At 43.2% G+C, this 17,468-nt stretch overlaps 3 protein-coding genes across 4 annotated transcripts; 1 reads left to right on the top strand and 2 right to left on the bottom strand.

Moving 5' to 3' along the window:
- Window positions 1–45: 45 nt before the first annotated feature.
- On the bottom strand, window positions 46–1,928 carry LOC124060402 (cytochrome c oxidase assembly factor 7). The gene is made up of 3 exons (XM_046391320.1): window positions 1,560–1,928; window positions 1,289–1,429; window positions 46–731 (listed from the first exon to the last, which is right to left on the bottom strand). Exons 1-3 carry the CDS (start codon window positions 1,663–1,665, stop codon window positions 286–288), a joined length of 693 nt encoding a protein of 230 aa, XP_046247276.1. The 5' UTR covers window positions 1,666–1,928; the 3' UTR covers window positions 46–285.
- A 63-nt stretch (window positions 1,929–1,991) lies between these two features.
- On the top strand, window positions 1,992–10,012 carry zyg11 (zyg-11 family member, cell cycle regulator). The gene is made up of 18 exons (XM_046391306.1): window positions 1,992–2,440; window positions 2,549–2,714; window positions 3,103–3,314; window positions 3,466–3,783; window positions 4,148–4,261; window positions 4,360–4,476; window positions 4,555–4,695; window positions 4,796–4,972; window positions 5,844–5,908; window positions 6,805–6,904; window positions 6,989–7,039; window positions 7,131–7,292; window positions 7,499–7,546; window positions 7,650–7,847; window positions 7,951–8,003; window positions 8,174–8,271; window positions 8,429–8,629; window positions 8,724–10,012. The coding sequence occupies exons 1-17, from the start codon at window positions 2,411–2,413 to the stop codon at window positions 8,617–8,619; spliced, it is 2,241 nt and encodes a 746-aa protein (XP_046247262.1). The 5' UTR covers window positions 1,992–2,410; the 3' UTR covers window positions 8,620–8,629; window positions 8,724–10,012.
- A 694-nt stretch (window positions 10,013–10,706) lies between these two features.
- On the bottom strand, window positions 10,707–16,774 carry echdc2 (enoyl CoA hydratase domain containing 2). 2 transcript variants are annotated; one of them, XM_046391318.1, is made up of 11 exons: window positions 16,319–16,769; window positions 14,992–15,059; window positions 14,810–14,897; window positions 14,622–14,708; window positions 14,407–14,499; window positions 12,963–13,019; window positions 12,785–12,847; window positions 12,575–12,699; window positions 11,448–11,498; window positions 11,318–11,365; window positions 10,707–11,111 (listed from the first exon to the last, which is right to left on the bottom strand). In XM_046391318.1, exons 1-11 carry the CDS (start codon window positions 16,557–16,559, stop codon window positions 11,034–11,036), a joined length of 999 nt encoding a protein of 332 aa, XP_046247274.1. In that variant the 5' UTR covers window positions 16,560–16,769; the 3' UTR covers window positions 10,707–11,033. The 2 variants fall into 2 exon arrangements, with proteins under 2 accessions (XP_046247274.1, XP_046247275.1); XM_046391319.1 differs by lacking the exons at window positions 11,318–11,365; window positions 11,448–11,498 and having other exon boundaries at window positions 16,319–16,774.
- Between the last annotated feature and the right edge of the window lie 694 nt (window positions 16,775–17,468).

The following is a 17,468-nucleotide window of genomic DNA, read 5'->3' as shown; positions in this document are numbered from 1 at the left end:
CCACAAATCATCAGCCTTTCGATATCATAAATAATCACCAACTGATCATGAATCACCATTCATTTTATTGCTAAATTCCATCAGCATCAACTTGAACACATTTGGCTGAAATTATCTATACAGACTATTAATGAGGCAGCCCAAACACCTCCATTTAACCATATTTTCTTCTGCCTTTGTGCACCTGGAACATGTTTTTGTTGTGCCCATACTTTCGCACACAACAAACCCTGACTGAACACCACACATGTCTGCAGACCAAAACAATAATCTAACTTTAAGTCTTCACTCCCCAAACTTGAGCTGCCTTTCTTTCTGCAAACCATGCAGCTCCTTCGCACGATTCTTCAGCTCTTCTGCTTTCTTCTCGTCCTTCTCTGTACCGTCCCCGAGTTTGTACATACGACTTGCATTGGCGCAGCCCCATACATGTCCCAGCTCACAAGCTCTGTTAGCATACTTCAAAGCTTGAGTCATATCGGGTTGCAGTCCTTTGGCATTGCCCTCAATGAACATAGCACTGAGGTTAAAGCAGGATGGAGCGAATCCACTGTCACAGGCCTTCTCATAGTACTGCCGAGCTGTCGTAAGATCGGGTGCTCCCTCCATAGCTCGTCCATCGTGGGCTAACAGACCAACGTTATGGCAAGCATCTGCAGACTTCTTTCCTCCAGCACTGCAGGAGCGCACAAAGCAGGAGTATGCTGTTTTCAGGCACTTGGCCATTCCACCTGGTGGGAAGAATTCAATTCACTTACTTGAATAAAAAGCATTCATACCATCAAATGATTACATTATAAATGGTGCATTCAAACTTGTAATTCAGTAAAAGCGCAGAAACAAAATGTACCTAAGTATTTATATTAAAAATAACAACAGTCACAAGTTACAAGAGTCCAAAATGTTGCCTTAAAGTTTCTTTTTTATTCTGACTAAACAATAAAGCTGCAAGGTAATTTAATTTACAGTAATAAAAAAACTAAAAAAAAATCATTCTCATTTGGCATGTATTAAACGAATTATTGATATTCTGACATATTTTTTTTGACTGCTTACAATCCATTAAACAAACACTAATCACAAATTACTAATGATGAGCAAATGAAACTCCAAGAAAGCATCATACCTCATTTTAACATCATATATTTTTCTTGTCAAGCTTTTTGCAATGAAACAAAGTTACTTCATGTAGTACTACCACATCCACATTTTGGATGCGTGACACAAAATTTACTATGACAATAGGGAATGAACACAGGGAAAGCAATAAGCCACTTTTCTGTTTTACCTTTGCCTGTGATATGGTAAGCCCCCAGTTTATAGCAGCTCTCTCCGTGTCCATATGTTTCACAGTTATGTTTGAGCACTTGTGCTGTAGATTCATAGTTTTTCTTCACACCCTCCAAGTAGTCTGCCAGCCTTTGGCACCCTAAGAAAAACAAGTCAGAAAGATAAATGACGAGGCAGACATAACTAACCACATCAAACGTTCAGTCTCCACCTCTAACTGTATCCAGCGTTACAGCAACACTGATCTGTGAGGAGCGCAGGGATTGTACCTTCAGGATCCTTATCTTTGTAGCACTGGAAGCTGTACTCCACTCCCAAATTGTCCAAAAACTGCTTCACTTCATTATCATCTTCAAAGTTTATAAGTCCAGCCATATTTCAGCTTCACTACGATCACATGTACTTAAGGATTAGCTTCCACATCTACTGCCACTTGTGACCTTGGTGGATGAGTTTCTGAGCGATTTTACAAAAACGTTTCGTTAAAATACAAAATCTCGGTAGACGTGACTACCGTTAAACGCACGGATGCTATAAAATTACGTTTATACGATACCAAGCACTCATAAAACAAATTTCTCTTAGAAATAGAAGATGTACATGATCACGCGTCTCCAGTTGATTTCTTCCCGGTTTCATAACCATACCCTCATAGGCTTCCGTAGTCCAGCCCCCTTGCTCATGTACTTCCGGTGGTGTGACCTTTGTTTACTGTCTGTCTGGTCGTTCCAGTCAAAAATAGAATCAAGTGCCCGCTGTGAGAACTATTTTGCCCACCTCGCCCTGAATTCAGAGTTTCGGTCGCTACAGCGATTAGTCGATATCTTTAAAGATGAATTGCGCCGGAGCAGACAGCCTTCGATATGTTTGCACGGAGAGCGATTTTCCACAACGGAAGAAACAACAAGTGAGCTAGCTAGCTGGTGTCGAGATCGTCGCTGCTCGTTCGTCTCGTTCCTCCTCTTAGTTACCGCACTGTCAGTGGCAGATTAGCACAGCGACAGGCATCTCAGTCAGGTGAATACCGCAAACCGAAACGGTTAAAAACGCAGCCACTCGACGGCTAGCAAACACAAAAAACACCGGTCTCGGTTGCATAAGCTGAACCTAGAGTTTAACCATGGCCATGGCCAGGAATTTCCTGAACACGGTAAGTTCGTAATTCTACACAGTAATATGCGAGGCGTGTTAAATGGTATATTAGAAAATAAAATAAGAAATGCATCTATGTCTACAGTTATCTTCTTTTCGTTATCAGGATGATGCGTCTCCTGCGGCTCTGACAGACCTGTGCCTGACTTACGTGAGCCAAAATCTGGAGTGTTTCTGTCTGAAGCGCCCTGATGGCTCCCTGTGCTTCAGGGAGGCTGTTCTCTTCCCACAGGAGCTAGCGGACCAGCTGCTGGCCAAGATGGCCACTGACGGTAAACGTGGACCTCCAAAGACAGCCAAGAGTTGCTGATTTCCAAACCCACAAAACCACTGCAGTGAAGAGCTGCGGTCTTTTACACAATTAAATCACTCGCTGAATCATCACATACCAGCCTAAATAACTGCAACTGTCACTTGATGAAAATGGTGAAAGTGACTTTCAGCAGTTTCCTGCATAACTTTATAAAACAAAAAAAAAAACATAGTCTAATGGTGTTTTCTCTTCTAAAGGTAAAGACAAGCAAACATAGGCAGTTTTGTGCAAGGCTCAGTCCTGCGTGAACCCAAAAACGAAAATGAAATCTTGTTCATTCGGCTACAGAATGACTAATTTCCCCTCGGGGATGAATAAAGTCATCTGTCTATCTATCTGTCTATCAGGTCTGTTGAATGACAGCACTGTGGGTGTGTTTCGGAACTGCGAGTACCTGCGGCTGAGACGAGCTTGCATCCGTACTGCGCGAATCTCTGCAGAGGCCTTCCAGAAAGCCCTGTGCCCACACAGGCTGCTGGAGCTGGATGCTGCCAGGGTCAATGCAGACCTCACCATTCCTGATATCCTGCAGGGTCTGGCCACCAATAAATACTGCCAGGTATACTGAGAGCATTTCAACTTGTGTGAATTGAAAAACGAGAGATGCTGTTAAACCACGCTCTTCCCCACTTGATATTAAAAATGGAAAGTTTTATCTTTAATGAAACGTAATGATTGTTGGTTTGTCTTTTTCCTCAACCACCATGCAGGAGTCCCTCCAGCGACTCGTCTTAACAGGTCTCACCATGTCCTCTCTGGAGGAACCGATCCGGTATCGCTTCAGCTCCCTCCAGGGCCTCCGCTCCCTCTCTCTAGCCAATGTAGACTTCTATGACTCTGGACTTGTCGACGTGTGTTCCCTCCCTCGGCTGGAGAGCCTCGATCTTTCCAACACTTCAGTTACCAACCTAAGCCCGCTGCTGGGGCTGAAGGAGCGTCTGCGCTCCTTAACCCTGCACCAGCTGAAAAGGCTGGAGATGAGCACTGCTCAGCTGTTGGGAGTCATAGGCCAGTTGGATGTATTGCAGGTTAGTGGAAGGAAAACCAGGTTCTATTGACTGATTAATTGATTTGTGTGGAGAAGTGCACTTTCACTGTGAGCATTGGGCAGGAGGGTATCAAATATTGTATATATTTTTGTATATTGTATAAGTACATTTCAGATTATCAGATTTTTTTTTGTCTGATTGGAGTGGGACAGTACAAGTAAACTGTAAACTGAAACTGTACAGTATTTGAGTAAATTGCACATACTTACATTTCATTACTGGTTATTCTAAATTTTGACATGAAAATTGACATTTTTCAGTCCATATAACAATACTTGAGATGCTTCTTTGTGTTTTACCAAAATATTATTGTATGTGTTTGTGTGAAATCCTGCCCATGCAGCACCTGGACATCAGTGATGATAAGCAGTTTACCTCTGACGTGGCTCGTCAGCTCCTTGGACAGCCTGGGATCTTGCCCGCTCTTGTTTCCCTGGACGTGTCGGGGAGGAAGCAGGTGAGTGTTTGTATTTGTCTTTGAGTGTTTAAGTTTGATTGCAAAGTAAGCATGCAGGTTACAGTATCAAGTGTCCTGCACATGTGCGACTGTTGCAGGTGACAGATGCTGTTGTTAAGACATTTGTTGAGGAGAGACCAGGGATGACCTTTGTGGGACTTCTGGCCACAGACGCTGGATTTTCTGATTTCCTCTCTGGAGAAGGAAACCTAAAGGTAGGTATAGATGCGTACATTATTGTTATTACTGTTGCAACACGTGTTACAGCAAACGGTCTTCATGTGTGTAAACAGGTAACAGGAGAAGCCAACGAGACCCAGATCTGTGAGGCTCTGCGTCGCTACAGTGAGAGAGAAGGTTTTGTGAGGGAAGCTCTGTTTCATCTGTTCAGCTTGACACACGTCATGGAGAAACCAAGGCCTGACATCCTAAAGGTCCACATTATTGCATCAAAGTTCTACACCCCCACTCCACGTTCAGTCACTTTGAATTCCTCTTAAAATGAATTCCCTCTTCTCTCATGTTTTTTTCCAGCTGGTAGTTTTGGGTATGAAGAATCACCCTGCCACTCTGAATGTCCAGCTGGCAGCCAGCGCCTGCGTGTTCAACCTGACGAAACAGGACCTGGCAGCAGGAATGCCAGTGCGGCTGTTGAGTACCGTCACTCAGCTTCTGCTGGAGGCCATGAGGACATTCCCCAACCACCAACAGGTATGTACGCCATATCGACCACAAAAAAACAACAGTGACTGCATTTAACAGGCTGCCATACAGTTAACCAGCAAGCCGAGCAAGTTTTTTTCAAGGCAGACATAATAATAGAATACTGTCTTTGCTGAGAGAGAATTAGCAATGCAATTTTGCCCTTCGGCAGTTAATCTGTTTTGAAATTGCAATCTTACATACAAAATGAAGAAAAGATAAAAAAAATAGTAATAACAACAAAGTGAAAAGTGTTGTTCTGTAGAGCAGCACAGAGTTAAGTTTTGTAAAAGGCATCATGATGATGCTTGTGCACATAAATAAACTTCTCACTTAGTTCTGTCCGAACCAACTAAATGGTCAGCCGCAGTTGGTCACAAACACGACAGAAGTACTAAGTGAAGCTTGATGTTGGTTGGCCTTGTATGAGTGCAGGGGGGGCCTTCAGCTGGGGGTGGGACACTGTGTTAGAATAGTATAGAAAGTGCATTGTGACAAAACTGCAGCTTCCTTTTTGCTTTGTTCACCACGGATGGAGAGAAGAACATAAATATATAATATAGTGCAAAGCCAGACCATTGAGCTCAAACGCATGGAACTTTTCAGAACTGGGAAAGTGACATGTAAAATTAAATACGCTGTCTCTGACCGTGTATTTTAAATTAATGTAAAATGCCATTCAATAAAATGAACACACTGAAACCATAATGCTTTTTTGCCTTACGCAGGCTCCAAGACAGGCATGAGATAATTTCTCAGTGTGCACATTTCACTGGGCCTGTAAAACAAAGCCTGAACAGGAAAGTAAAGTGTGAGCTCTTTGCAGTCTGATGTAGTTCAGCTTCTGGTCTGATGTTGGTTTTGGTTTCTTTGTCTATAGCTGCAGAAGAATTGCCTGCTGTCTCTGTGTAGCGACCGCATTTTGCAGGAGGTTCCATTCAACAGGTGAGAAATACTCATTTTGCTTTGGTGTTTGTCAAATGATCTTTACATGTATGTATGAAAACAAACTAGTGCAGCCTTGATTTTATTCCTCTAAATTTCTGACAGAGGTTGTTGACAAGTTGGGCCCAGTATTTTTTTGGATTATTAAGTTCTTATTCAATGGCATTTTCCCATCTGTTTTAAAACATGTTGTGGACCAGCCTTTTTTTTCTTAAAAAAAAAAACTCATCTGTTCTTAACAAAAACCTCCATTTCTATCAAAAGTTGTAGAAAAAGTAGTTTGATTGATCACTTTTAAAGCTCTTCTGGGCCTGGCCTCAAGCTACATAACAGAAATGCTGACCTCATATGAGCCATTTTGCAGCATTATATTCTCAAGTGGGGCTCTTCTAACTGTTCTAAAGTTGAAGCTTAAATCTAAAGGTGATTTTGCCATCAGGGCTGTGGGATGTCCTGTCTGAGGAGATAAGACTTTCAGAACCAGTGACTTCTTTCAAATCACTTCTTAAATCCATTTTTATAAACTTGCTTTCATGTGATGGCATTGATTTATTTTTATTTTGTGTTTCGCATTTTGCTGGTTTTGTCTTTTTGCTTTAGCTTTATCTTAACTTAACTCTGATTTTCTCTCTTTGGCCTGACTTTTTGGCTCTCTGAGGTTTTATTGCTTTCCTGGGTATCCTGCTGTTGCTTTGTCTGTAAGAGCACTTTGTAAACTCTGACTTTAAAGGTGCCATGTAACTATTGTTAAGGAATAAATATATGTATAAAAGATCGAAAATAGTGAATGTACGCCTGTGGAACCCAAAAAGTAAAATGATTGACAGGTCTTAACTTAAAGCCATATCAGTAGTGTAAACAGTAGAAATGTTTCACTCTGTCTCCTTGTTTATTAGGTTTGAAGCTGCGAAGCTAGTGATGCAGTGGCTCTGTAACCATGAAGACCAGAACATGCAGAGGATGGCTGTGGCCATCATTTCCATACTGGCTGCTAAGGTACATGTTGTGGTGTATTATTCATGCACTCTTGGCACATTTTCTTGGGTTGTTCCTAAATTTGTGGACATTTGCTTTATCCAGCTGTCCACGGAGCAGACGGCTCAGCTGGGAGCAGAGCTGTTCATAGTGAAGGTAAGATTCCCTCTCTTCTCTTCTCTTCTTTACTAATTTACCAAAAAAGGCAAATGTTCATAGCAAACATGCTCCCTTCTCCCTCCTGCAGCAACTGCTCCAGATAGTGCGTCAGAAGGCTTCTCAGGGCATAGTGGACGCCACCCTCAAGTTTACACTGAGTGCACTCTGGAACCTCACTGATGAATCGCCAACAACCTGCCGCCATTTTATTGAGAACCAGGGCCTGGACCTGTTTATTAAAGTTCTAGAGGTACTTGGGAATAATAACATGTACATATATACCAACAGTAAGCGTTACAGAGAAAGCAGCTCAAAGCAGGTTACCATATTAATTAATCATCACATTTAATCACGCGTTGCTCAGTTCAAGTATGTATGCCTGCAGGACAGGGTGACTCACTTGTTTTGTTTCCTAACCTCCCCCTCCTCCCCCACTCCCAACATCCCCCTCTGCAGTCCTTCCCCAATGAGTCTTCTATTCAGCAGAAGGTTCTTGGCCTGCTGGTGAGTTTACTGCTCTTTTATTGCCCTTTAGAGAAACACAACCTCGAATAAATTTGCAACAATAAGACATCATTATTCCTTTTTTCACCTTTTTGTTGTGTAGAACAACATAGCAGAGGTCGGGGAGCTGCATGGGGAGCTGATGGTCCAGGGGTTCTTGAACCACATCAGGACACTGCTGCACAGCCAAGAGGTGGAGGTCAGCTACTTCGCTGCCGGCATCCTCGCACATCTGACGTCACGAGGAGAGGAAGCCTGGACGCTCAGCCCTGATCTTCGCTCCTCGCTTCTGCAGCAACTGGTACGACACAGCAAAGCTCATCGCTCAGCCCAGGCATGTGAATATTCTGCATGGTTATTTTGAGAAGTTTGTTTGAGACCTTTGTGTTTGTGTGTCTCCCCAGCATGATGTCATTATGAAGTGGCCGCCGCCGGAGTGTGAAATGGTGGCCTACAGGTGAGATCCAGCTTCCCTACAGTAATAATAAATCAGAAAACAATTTCATCCATTATTTAAAAATCCATTTTGGGAGAATACCTTAAAAACCAAGTGTGTAAAATGTTCTTTATGTGTCTTTATATATGCGGTGCGCACTAAATGTATCCTTAATGTTTCTCATTCTGTAGGTCATTTAACCCCTTCTTTCCACTGCTGGAGTGCTTTCACACCCCCGGGGTCCAGCTGTGGGCAGCCTGGGCCATGCAACATGTCTGCAGCAAGAATGGTGAGACACAGACACGCACATACGGAACCAAATGTTATTTCAGGTTTAAGCATTTGCCCGCTCATAAATCATTTACAGATATCCGTTTCAGCAGTTACTTATTAACCTACCCAGTCCGCCAACAGATTTGATATTTTATCACCCTGTGTGTCTGCAGCCGCTCGCTACTGCAGCATGTTGTTGGAGGAGGGCGGCCTGCAGCAGCTGGAACTCGTTCATACACACCCACAGACCCATGCTGACGTCAAGCTGCTGGCCAAGAGCATTCTGGAGAGCCTGCAGAACCACAGAGCCCGCACTGGCCAGCCTGTTTCAACACACACAAGTCGCCGTGTGCCACCACAATAACCCCACAGAGGTGAAGAACACACACACACACACACACACAGAGCAGTGGTCATTTGTCTCACAATAGCTGGAGAGTTTTAATTCTTTTGTATTTTCTGTTTCAGAAAACGAGGCTCGCTGACGTCAGCTGGGTCCCACCAAAAAGGGGATTTTGTATGTGTGTGCGCACATATGTATGCGTATACGACGCACAAGCACACTTTATCAGGAATCCGTAGAAAGTAAACGTTAAAGGACAAAGACTACGCAATTCTTTGCACACACACTAACTTTATTTATTTTCTTTGTGTTTGTTTCAAAACCACAATATTTCTGTGTGTGCTAATCTTATGATTAAAAAACAAATTTAAATTATGAAAAGAACTGGTGGTCAGTTAAGATCAACATGAGGACTGTCTGCGCCCGCTCTTGTTAGTCAGTGACATTGGAATCATGATGATTTTCATACCAGAATCATTGTACACACATACAGCTCCTAGTTTGGGATCGAACCCCGAAAAGCTCAGCTGAGAGTTGACACCAACCTCCTCCTCCTCCTGAACGTTACTGAGGGCTCCGGCCGTCTAAATTGGACGATTAGCTCATTACATATACGCATGACGCTGCTGTGAGCTCAAGCATGCTGGAGTTTGTCTGAATGCTTGCACTGTTCATTTTAGGAATGCCTGCTTGTTTGTTTCTAGCAGTGTTCTGTTGACTGGAACCCGCACCTCCGGGTCCGCAATACTGCTGTTGCTCATTTAGTCTTCTGTCAGTGATGCCTTCGATTTGATGTGATAGGACACTTACCAAGGGTGTGTTCAGTGGGTTCAGATGTTAACCAAACCTTATGAACCCTAATGAAAGCCTGAATTATAGAGGCGTTAGTCATATCTCTTTGAGAAGCTCTGGTGCATCTTCTGTTCTAAACTTTCAGAGGCTCCCACACCAGTCGTATCAGTGGCAAAACCAGCACTGCTGTCAATCATGAGATCCAGAATAGAATTCACATAAGTTGAAATTATACCATCAGTCTTGTCTGGTTAAAGTGCAAAAATGCTCTCTGCACACAAATGGCAATAATGATGTGGTCAGTATTATCAGGATGGATATATGTATTGCAACACAGCTTTGTTTTTTCTCTCTTTGAGAAACTTGTGTGTATATATTGATATGTTTGCTGTGCTTCCCAATGGGTCTTAAAAGACAGAGCCAGCACTTCTGTGTGAGCATGTGTGTATGTATGTCTGAACAAGTACCTGCATCTTCAAGAGTGTCTCCAAGTTGTACATAATAGAAAGTGAAAGCGAAATAGTACCTGTTTGTTACTATTGACTGATTGAAAAGTGATTGCTCCATTGTTTGGAGCATACAGTAAAAAAAAAAAAAACCTGAGAGATTTGCCCAGGGAGAGTGGCAGTGTAACTGAAAATATCTGAGGGGATTTTTCTGTTCTGTGACATCAGTATCCTCCAGAAGCCTCCATTTCCTGCAACAGCTGACCCTGACCGCATTCTCCTTTTTCATCTGAGGTCTTGATTCTCATTAAGGCCCCCACATCATCCTCTATGCAATCATACTTAATGTTCTTCTACAAACTGCTGTCAAACCCTTGATAGAGCCATGATGGATCTTAAAAAAAACAACAACATTTTTGAGGCTTCAGCAGGAGCAGTGACAGGTCACAGGACTTGTTTGATAACTTGTATATTACCAGAAGTAAAAACAATATATTGGGCTACTAAATGGTACTCTAAAACAGCTGTCGGCATAAGAGACATCACCTCATCTGCTTAGTGAATTATGGCCTTGTTTTCTTCACAGCGGTTGTATGATCTTGCTAGTTATGCATGTGTCCTGAGCTGATCTCATCAGCTTTAATGAGGGCAAAGAGCAGCAGGAGTGCAGCAGTGCTTTCGTATTATTCGTTTTACTCCTGATAACGGTGGATTGTCTTGTTGAAGATGAAGGCCAGTTTGATTCTTCACAAGCCTTTAAGTGAGATAGAAGATGCAAACAGTCAAGATATTGCGTGTCTGCTATGACTGTGCCATGTTGCTGCTGAGAGTCACGTTTTCAAGCTTGGAAATAAAGAATGTACAGTCCCATAAACTGGAGAGGACACTTTTGTTGCCTTTTTATTCTGAAGATGAACATTCACATCACCCATGAAGCATGCAACGTGTTAATAAAACAGTATAAACTCTGTACCTTTATGTCATGTCACACTGTGTCACAAAAGCAAACAGCCACCACTGAGAACTCACGCTGACCTTAACTGATGTATTGACACTGGCTAGGCTACATACACACACACACACACACACACAATCAATGGGAGTTAATTGCCTATCAGACATGCGGTTACAGAGAGCTGTGTGCTTCTGTGTGGGCATGTCTGTGTGAGAGAGAAATTCAATATCTCCAAAGAGAGTTTATTCCCCGATGTACCGTGGGGGTCTCTTCTCTATAAAGGCAGCCATGCCCTCCTGTCTGTCCCGCGTGGGGATGACCTGAAAGGAGAGAGCAGCAGGTTACAGCAGATGATGTGACCAGTCACAGCCTTCACAAACGTCAGGCCAATGCAGTGCTTACCCTGGGGTTTTCTGGGTAACAAAGCACAGGCTTGCATGTTGTTGCAGAGTTTAGGTTAAAAGAAAATTTCAGATTCAACAACTGTGTGCCAAATTATGGTATTTTAACATTAAGTGAGCCTTACCCGAGCATAACACATCCTCTCTATTGCCATTGCTGAACCAATGTCAACCTGGAACAGACAGATTTCAGTCTCTGCTATCACAGATGTAAAAAAAACAAAACAAAACTATAATCTGTGAATTACGACATACCTCAACACCTCTGTTGATTGACTCTTTTGCCATCCGCACAGCAACAGGGGCCTGGGCAAGAGATGCTGATAGTATTAATAAATCGACTGCATTATATAGCGCTTTTTAGTTTTCTGAAGTGCTCAAAGCACTTAACACCAGTCTGCACTCAGTCTACCACAGACCCTCCAATTGGTAGGCCACAACTGCCCCTGTATCACACCATATACTCACTATATCAGCATGAAAGTTCTACGTGTCTGACAAATGACCAAAATAAGACATGACAAACTCAAAACTGAAAACATATTTAAAGATGAGCAACAGTTTTACACTTGAAGACTAGTTGACTCATCAGGACGACCCAGTCTGTAAAGACATATGCATGATATGTACTGTGACTCTTTGAGAGGTTTGTCAGGTCTGGAAAAAATAACTCCAGTGATGTCATAGTGAGATGTCAAGTTGCTATATGGGAAATGTAGGATAGTGTTCTTGGAGTGTCATTCATACTCGGTACTAAAACTCAGATGTCTAACTGTCTAACTGTCTAACAGATTTAAATTCGGTTTTTATTTTTAATCTGTCTCTTGCAAATCCTCCTTTATAAATGGAGAACCAATTTAAATGGTCACATTCAACTGTAGGGAATCCATACATTTCAGCATTTGTTTGCAAAAGCTACTTTCCTCATATTATATAATTCAAGGAATTTTCACATGAAGCTGCAGTAATACTAAGAGAAAAATCCAAGGGCTTGTAGAGCTAATTACCTCCTCCATCATTCCTCACTTTCATTCAGCACAAACTCCTGTCAATCATTCAGTACCCAACAACACAAGCATGTGTCATTAATATGTGTGTGTGTGTGTGTGTGTGTGGTGCTATTTGTGGTCGATTTCTCCACTTGACTGCCACTCTGGCCCTGCCAACTGTGGGCAACTGAACTGGAGTGAAAAAAATATGGAGCGACAGAGGCCTGGAGAGAGGGAAGAGAGGAGGGAGAGGGAGGAGATGGGGGAGGAGGGGGGGGTCAACACCAGGAAGAGAGGAAGGCAGAATGGAAAGAGGCAGACAAGAAAGCAGAGGACAGGCAGGGAGGAAGGCAGGCTCCTTGGCCTGGAGGAGGAGGGTGTTTGCATTCTAACCTGGGGCAGTATCTCTCTGGCCAGGCTCAGTGCCTCTCTGTAGGCAGCATCTCCCGTCTGGTTCTGTTCTACAGCTCGGTTTACAAGCCCCATTTCAAGAGCTGTCTGCCCTCCCACACGCTTACCTGATAACAGACAGAGAGACAGACAGTGTGATGCGCAAAACCCTCGCTGTGTCTATAGCAACATGTCAGTGTTCTGTAATACCACCTGTGAAGATGAGCTCTTTGGCCAGTGTGATGCCGACCATCCGCGGCAGCCGCTGACTGCCCCCTGCAGGACAACCCACATCAAGGTCGACTTCAACACAGCTGCATCGTCTCTCTGCTTACACGCTCACTCAGTATTTTGCGAGGTCATTATTTTTGTGACCTCTGTTTCGTCTTACCCGCCCCCGGGAGCAGCCCTCGTGTCGTCTCAATCAGGCCCATCTGTGCCGAAAATGCTGAAACACACACAAACACAGAGGACGGCTGAAGGTCTGTGTTGCTGAGTGCCATTAAGCTGGGGAGGAGCGTAAAGTCTGACTGATGCCTCTGTCAGAGCAATAGACGCAAACACCTGCTCACCACGCTCGTCACCGCTTGGCCAATCACCGAGATGCCACGACCGATTTAACCAATCGCATGTATATTCAGCTACGTGAACAGCTGGCCAGATGTGTCTCGACTCACCAGTGATCATTAGTCCCTGAGCTCAGCAGCGGATCATTAGTGCTGGGTGAAAAACACATTCCCAAAATGTCAACCTTTCGGGAGCAACGACAGATTTGTTGTCGACTGCTGCGCTTGTCTATAGTGTATCATCTGATAGTGTTCAGTCATTCAAACATCCCTGAAGTAGCTGTGAGATACGATCATCTTATTCCACAGTCTACCAGTATCCTACACAGTGTAGTGGGTACAGGCTTGCTTCAGTTCTTCACGGGTGATACAGAATGTAATAATAACAATGAGTGAAGTATTGATGAGCCACCCATTCAAGCCATTTCATCAAATGGGAATATTTTGTATGTCTTGTGTATTTTTCACACACAACTCCACAAAATCAAGATTGAATTTTTAACAGCTGACCACTGCTTAGTAGGTGTTTCCTTGGATAGACATTTTTCAACAATGGAAAACCAGAAAATCTCAGAAAATTCAACTAAATACCGGTTCCATCATCAATGAATCTGATAATTATCTCTTTCATCAATCAATTAATTGTTTGATCTATGAAGTGGCAGAAATATTGAAAAAATCCTGCTATAATTTCCACAGACAAAAGTTCAAACATCTTGTTTAGTCATATCAACTGTCCAAAGTTCACACGTATTGCATTCATGCACCACTTGCAACAATCAACAGGGCTTTGTCGGAAGGAAACTCATGAAACAAAAAATGAGCTTTACAGCCTGCCAGTTGGGCTAAGACAGAAGGTATTAGGAGAAGAGATTTGACAGACACAGTTTGTCCTGCAGGAGTGTTTTTTTTACTTCTTTCCTAACTTGTTTATCATCTTGTGACCTTACATAATATTTCTTGTGACCCCCTGGGGAGTCTTGACGCTCAGGTTGAGAACCTTTGCTCTAATCTACACTGATGGGATAAGGGAGTTGTCATTCTCCAAAAATGGCCCTAAGTGGATGCTGCTTTTCTCCACCATCCCGTTTAGACTCAACCGCTGATCTAACATGACTGGATTGGTGACAGCTGTGAAGAGAACATGACATCCCCTTTCATGCCCCATTAACATCACCTGAAGGAAAGAAAGAAGTATATCAAATGTACTCCAGCCTGGTGCTGATTCATCCAGTTCAGCTGATAGGTGAAGGTTCAGAGGCCACTCACCAGCAGTGCGGAGATCACAAGCCAAGGCCAGCTCCAGGCCACCTCCCAGGGCAACACCGTCCATCGCTGCAATGGATGGCACAGGCAACGATGCTGCCAAGACATAGCGACAAAGAGAAAAAAGTTCATAAATGCTCATACATGCTGTACACTCCCAGGGCACAGCATGTGGGAAATTACTGCTCACTCTTAATGTATTATGCTCTTGGTCTTACCTATCTGAGTCATGAGGGAGCGCAGGCCGTGAACAAAAAGGTCCGATTCGGTGTTGTTCATCAGAGCTCTCTCTTTCAGGTCTGCACCTGTGCATACATCACGACAATACGCCATCACACACATCAGACAGGCTTTGTTCTCACACCCAGAGACCTGGTAGGTTTTGGGTGCTTCAGAGGACACTTACCTGCACAGAAAACGCCTGGCACTAAACTCCTGAAGACAACCACACGCACTGCTGAGTCATGGGACAGAGTGTGCACCAGCTCCCTCATCTGCACACATGGGACATGGTGTCTCAGTCAGTCGGCCAATGTGTGTGTGTGTGTGTGTGTGTGTGTGTCTATAGTGACATGGAGGTCTGCTCACCTGTGACACAAACACATGGCCCAGAGCGTTTCTCGCCTTGTGTCGGCACATCAGCACCTCCACTATCCCTGAGAAGGAGCAAGCAAATGGAGGAAAAGAGTGTACAGCTCCTGAAGCTTTTAATCAGTTGGCTGTTTTCAAATGTCAAAACGGTCACTTTATCAAGCATTGAAGTCAGCCACTCCATTACTGACAATCTACAAGTCTACAAGGAGGCCTGTTAGTGTCAGGGTAACAAATAAATACCGAAAAGCCTGTCTTATTATTACTCAGAAATAAGTAAAACTAGTAGTGCATTAATCGATTAATCAATCAACAAAAACATATTATGGAAAAAAAATGATAATCTTAGATAATAATTGTAAGAATGTAAGAATGCAACTGACTGAATTGGATTATTCAGTGTTCTTGGAATGTGATTTCCTCTCCATGAATCGCTGTATTGATATTCATCAGTTAATTTATTCATCTGGCAAGAATAGGCTTCCAAAAATTCACAGCCTTTCCATGAAATCTTCTGTTCTGGATGGATCATTTTTATAATCCTGATGTTTGATGACTTCCTTGTGAATAAAACAAGTTCCATAAATCCAGCTGTTATTCCTCAGCAATAAGTCTAACAGGATACACTTATGTAGTATAGGCTGTATAGACAAAACTGTAATGATTCTTTTTCTAGGGGTTGGGCTTGACCCCTTACTTACAGTGAAGGAAAAATCTTAAATGCTTCAGCATACCAAGACATGTTGGACAATGCTATGCTTCCAACTTTGTGGCAACAGTTTGGTGAAGGTTTTTCTATTTTCTTTTCTATTACAGCATGACTGTGCCCCAGTGCACAAAGCAAAGTCCATAAAGACATGGCTGGATGAGTTTGGTGAGGAAGAACTTGACTGGCCCACACAGAGACCTGACCTCAACCCCATCCAACACCTTAGGGATGAACTGGAATAGAGATTGTGAGCCAGGCCTTCTGGTCCAACATCAGTGTCTGATCTCACAAATGCTCTACTGCATGAATGGGCAAACATTACCACAGAAATACTCTAAAATCTTGTGGAAAGCCTTCCCAGAAGAGTGGAAGCTGTTACAGCTGCAAAGCTGTCTGTGTATTCAGAATGCGATGTCATTAAAATCCCTGTTGCTATAATGGTCAATTGTCCCAAAACTTTTGTCTATATGGTGTATTAGTGTAGTTAAATACGAGAATACAGGTTTTATAATGTTGTAATATCAAATGGATTGCTTGAATGTGCATGTTTACAGAATGTCGAGTTTGTCCGTGTGAATTTGAACAAAGCTGAGTCACTTGTTTGTGTTTCCATACCAACGTCTTCTCCCTCTAACCGCTTTAAATCCACCTCTACAGGATCCGCTGCCTCCGTGTGCTGCCTGCGGCTCTGAGCACGACTGTACGCCGTCAGAGGGCGACCACCACCGGCCAGCAGTCGCGCTCCGTCCCGGGGGATCAGAGTAGAAGTTCGGCCATGCGTTTCTGGCAGAATCACACCCAACCACTGCCTCGACAAACACATGGGTCCTGCCAGCCTGCGAAGGAGGGCCACCATGCCGGCAATATTGTCACTGTTTAATTTCCAAAGCAGGAAGATCGTCGAACAGAGTTGCAGGAAGTTTGGTTCAGGTACCTCCCTATGGGAGGAGGGACTTGGCTTTAATTTGCAAAGTAACTTTGCAAATCAAAGGAATTATCAAGGACTGATAAAGGCTCTCGCACGGCAGTAGTGCACAAAAGGGCAAAAAGATAATGCTTGTCCGTCCTGATCACCCCGTATGCCCGTAATGTTGAAGCGACGTGTTGACCTGTGTGATATTTCAGTAAACTGGAATTTTTTGCATTACCTAATATCAGTCAGTATTTTATTGAGCAAAAACTTTTGTAATTGTGAAAGTTTCTTTTTCCTCCTCAGTCTACTCCCACACACGCGCGCAGTCCTGACTCTCTTTGTTCAGTGTGTTGTGCAATAAGACTCACTGCCTGACTGTGCTGTGTAATTGCATAACTTGTAAAGACCTGCTCAATAATGTATGGTCAGACTAGACATGGGCAGCCCGATGGAAAACCTTACCTCAACAACCCGCTTTGTCTGGCCAAAGGCTGGAAGACAGTGTGTGTGTGTCTGTGTGTGTGTGTGCATTTGATTCAAATATTTTAGTAAATGTTTAGCAGATGTGTTTTCATAATTAACATAGATGAAAGTGACTCTGGTTAATGGATCTTATGAATTTGTAACTGAGATGTAAGTTTATAGTTGGCTGCAAGCCACCACTTGTTGGGTCACTTGAGCAGGATTAAATGGGTAAAGTGAAACTTTACTGATAAATTAACGCTATTCTCTCATATATTTACTCAGGTTGATTTGACCACTGACCAAAGACGGATTCGATAAAGCAGAAAAAAAGAAAAGACAGAGATAAGAGCCTGACAATGTGTCATTTCCAAGGTAAAGAGAGCTCAT

Source organism: Scatophagus argus, chromosome 6 (assembly GCF_020382885.2).
Source record: "Scatophagus argus isolate fScaArg1 chromosome 6, fScaArg1.pri, whole genome shotgun sequence".
Lineage (NCBI taxonomy): Eukaryota > Metazoa > Chordata > Actinopteri > Scatophagidae > Scatophagus > Scatophagus argus.
The sequence above is the reverse complement of the archived record's forward strand: the minus strand, read 5'-3'. Positions and strand labels throughout refer to the sequence as shown.

Excerpts from the sequence above, each read along its gene's own strand:
- LOC124060402 (XM_046391320.1), bottom strand. The coding sequence starts at position 1,665 with ATGGCTGGACTTATAAACTTTGAAGATGATAATGAAGTGAAGCAGTTT. Across the intron at positions 1,430-1,559 it reads CAAAGATAAGGATCCTGAAG|GGTGCCAAAGGCTGGCAGAC; the intron begins GTACAATCCCTG and ends TGTTTTTCTTAG. Across the intron at positions 732-1,288 it reads TTACCATATCACAGGCAAAG|GTGGAATGGCCAAGTGCCTG; the intron begins GTAAAACAGAAA and ends TCTTCCCACCAG.
- zyg11 (XM_046391306.1), top strand. The coding sequence starts at position 2,411 with ATGGCCATGGCCAGGAATTTCCTGAACACG. Across the intron at positions 4,477-4,554 it reads CTGGAGAAGGAAACCTAAAG|GTAACAGGAGAAGCCAACGA; the intron begins GTAGGTATAGAT and ends GTGTGTAAACAG. Across the intron at positions 6,905-6,988 it reads TTTCCATACTGGCTGCTAAG|CTGTCCACGGAGCAGACGGC; the intron begins GTACATGTTGTG and ends TGCTTTATCCAG.
- echdc2 (XM_046391318.1), bottom strand. The coding sequence starts at position 16,559 with ATGGTGGCCCTCCTTCGCAGGCTGGCAGGACCCATGTGTTTGTCGAGG. Across the intron at positions 14,709-14,809 it reads GCCAGGCGTTTTCTGTGCAG|GTGCAGACCTGAAAGAGAGA; the intron begins GTAAGTGTCCTC and ends ATGTATGCACAG. Across the intron at positions 11,366-11,447 it reads CAATCAACAGAGGTGTTGAG|GTTGACATTGGTTCAGCAAT; the intron begins GTATGTCGTAAT and ends TGTCTGTTCCAG.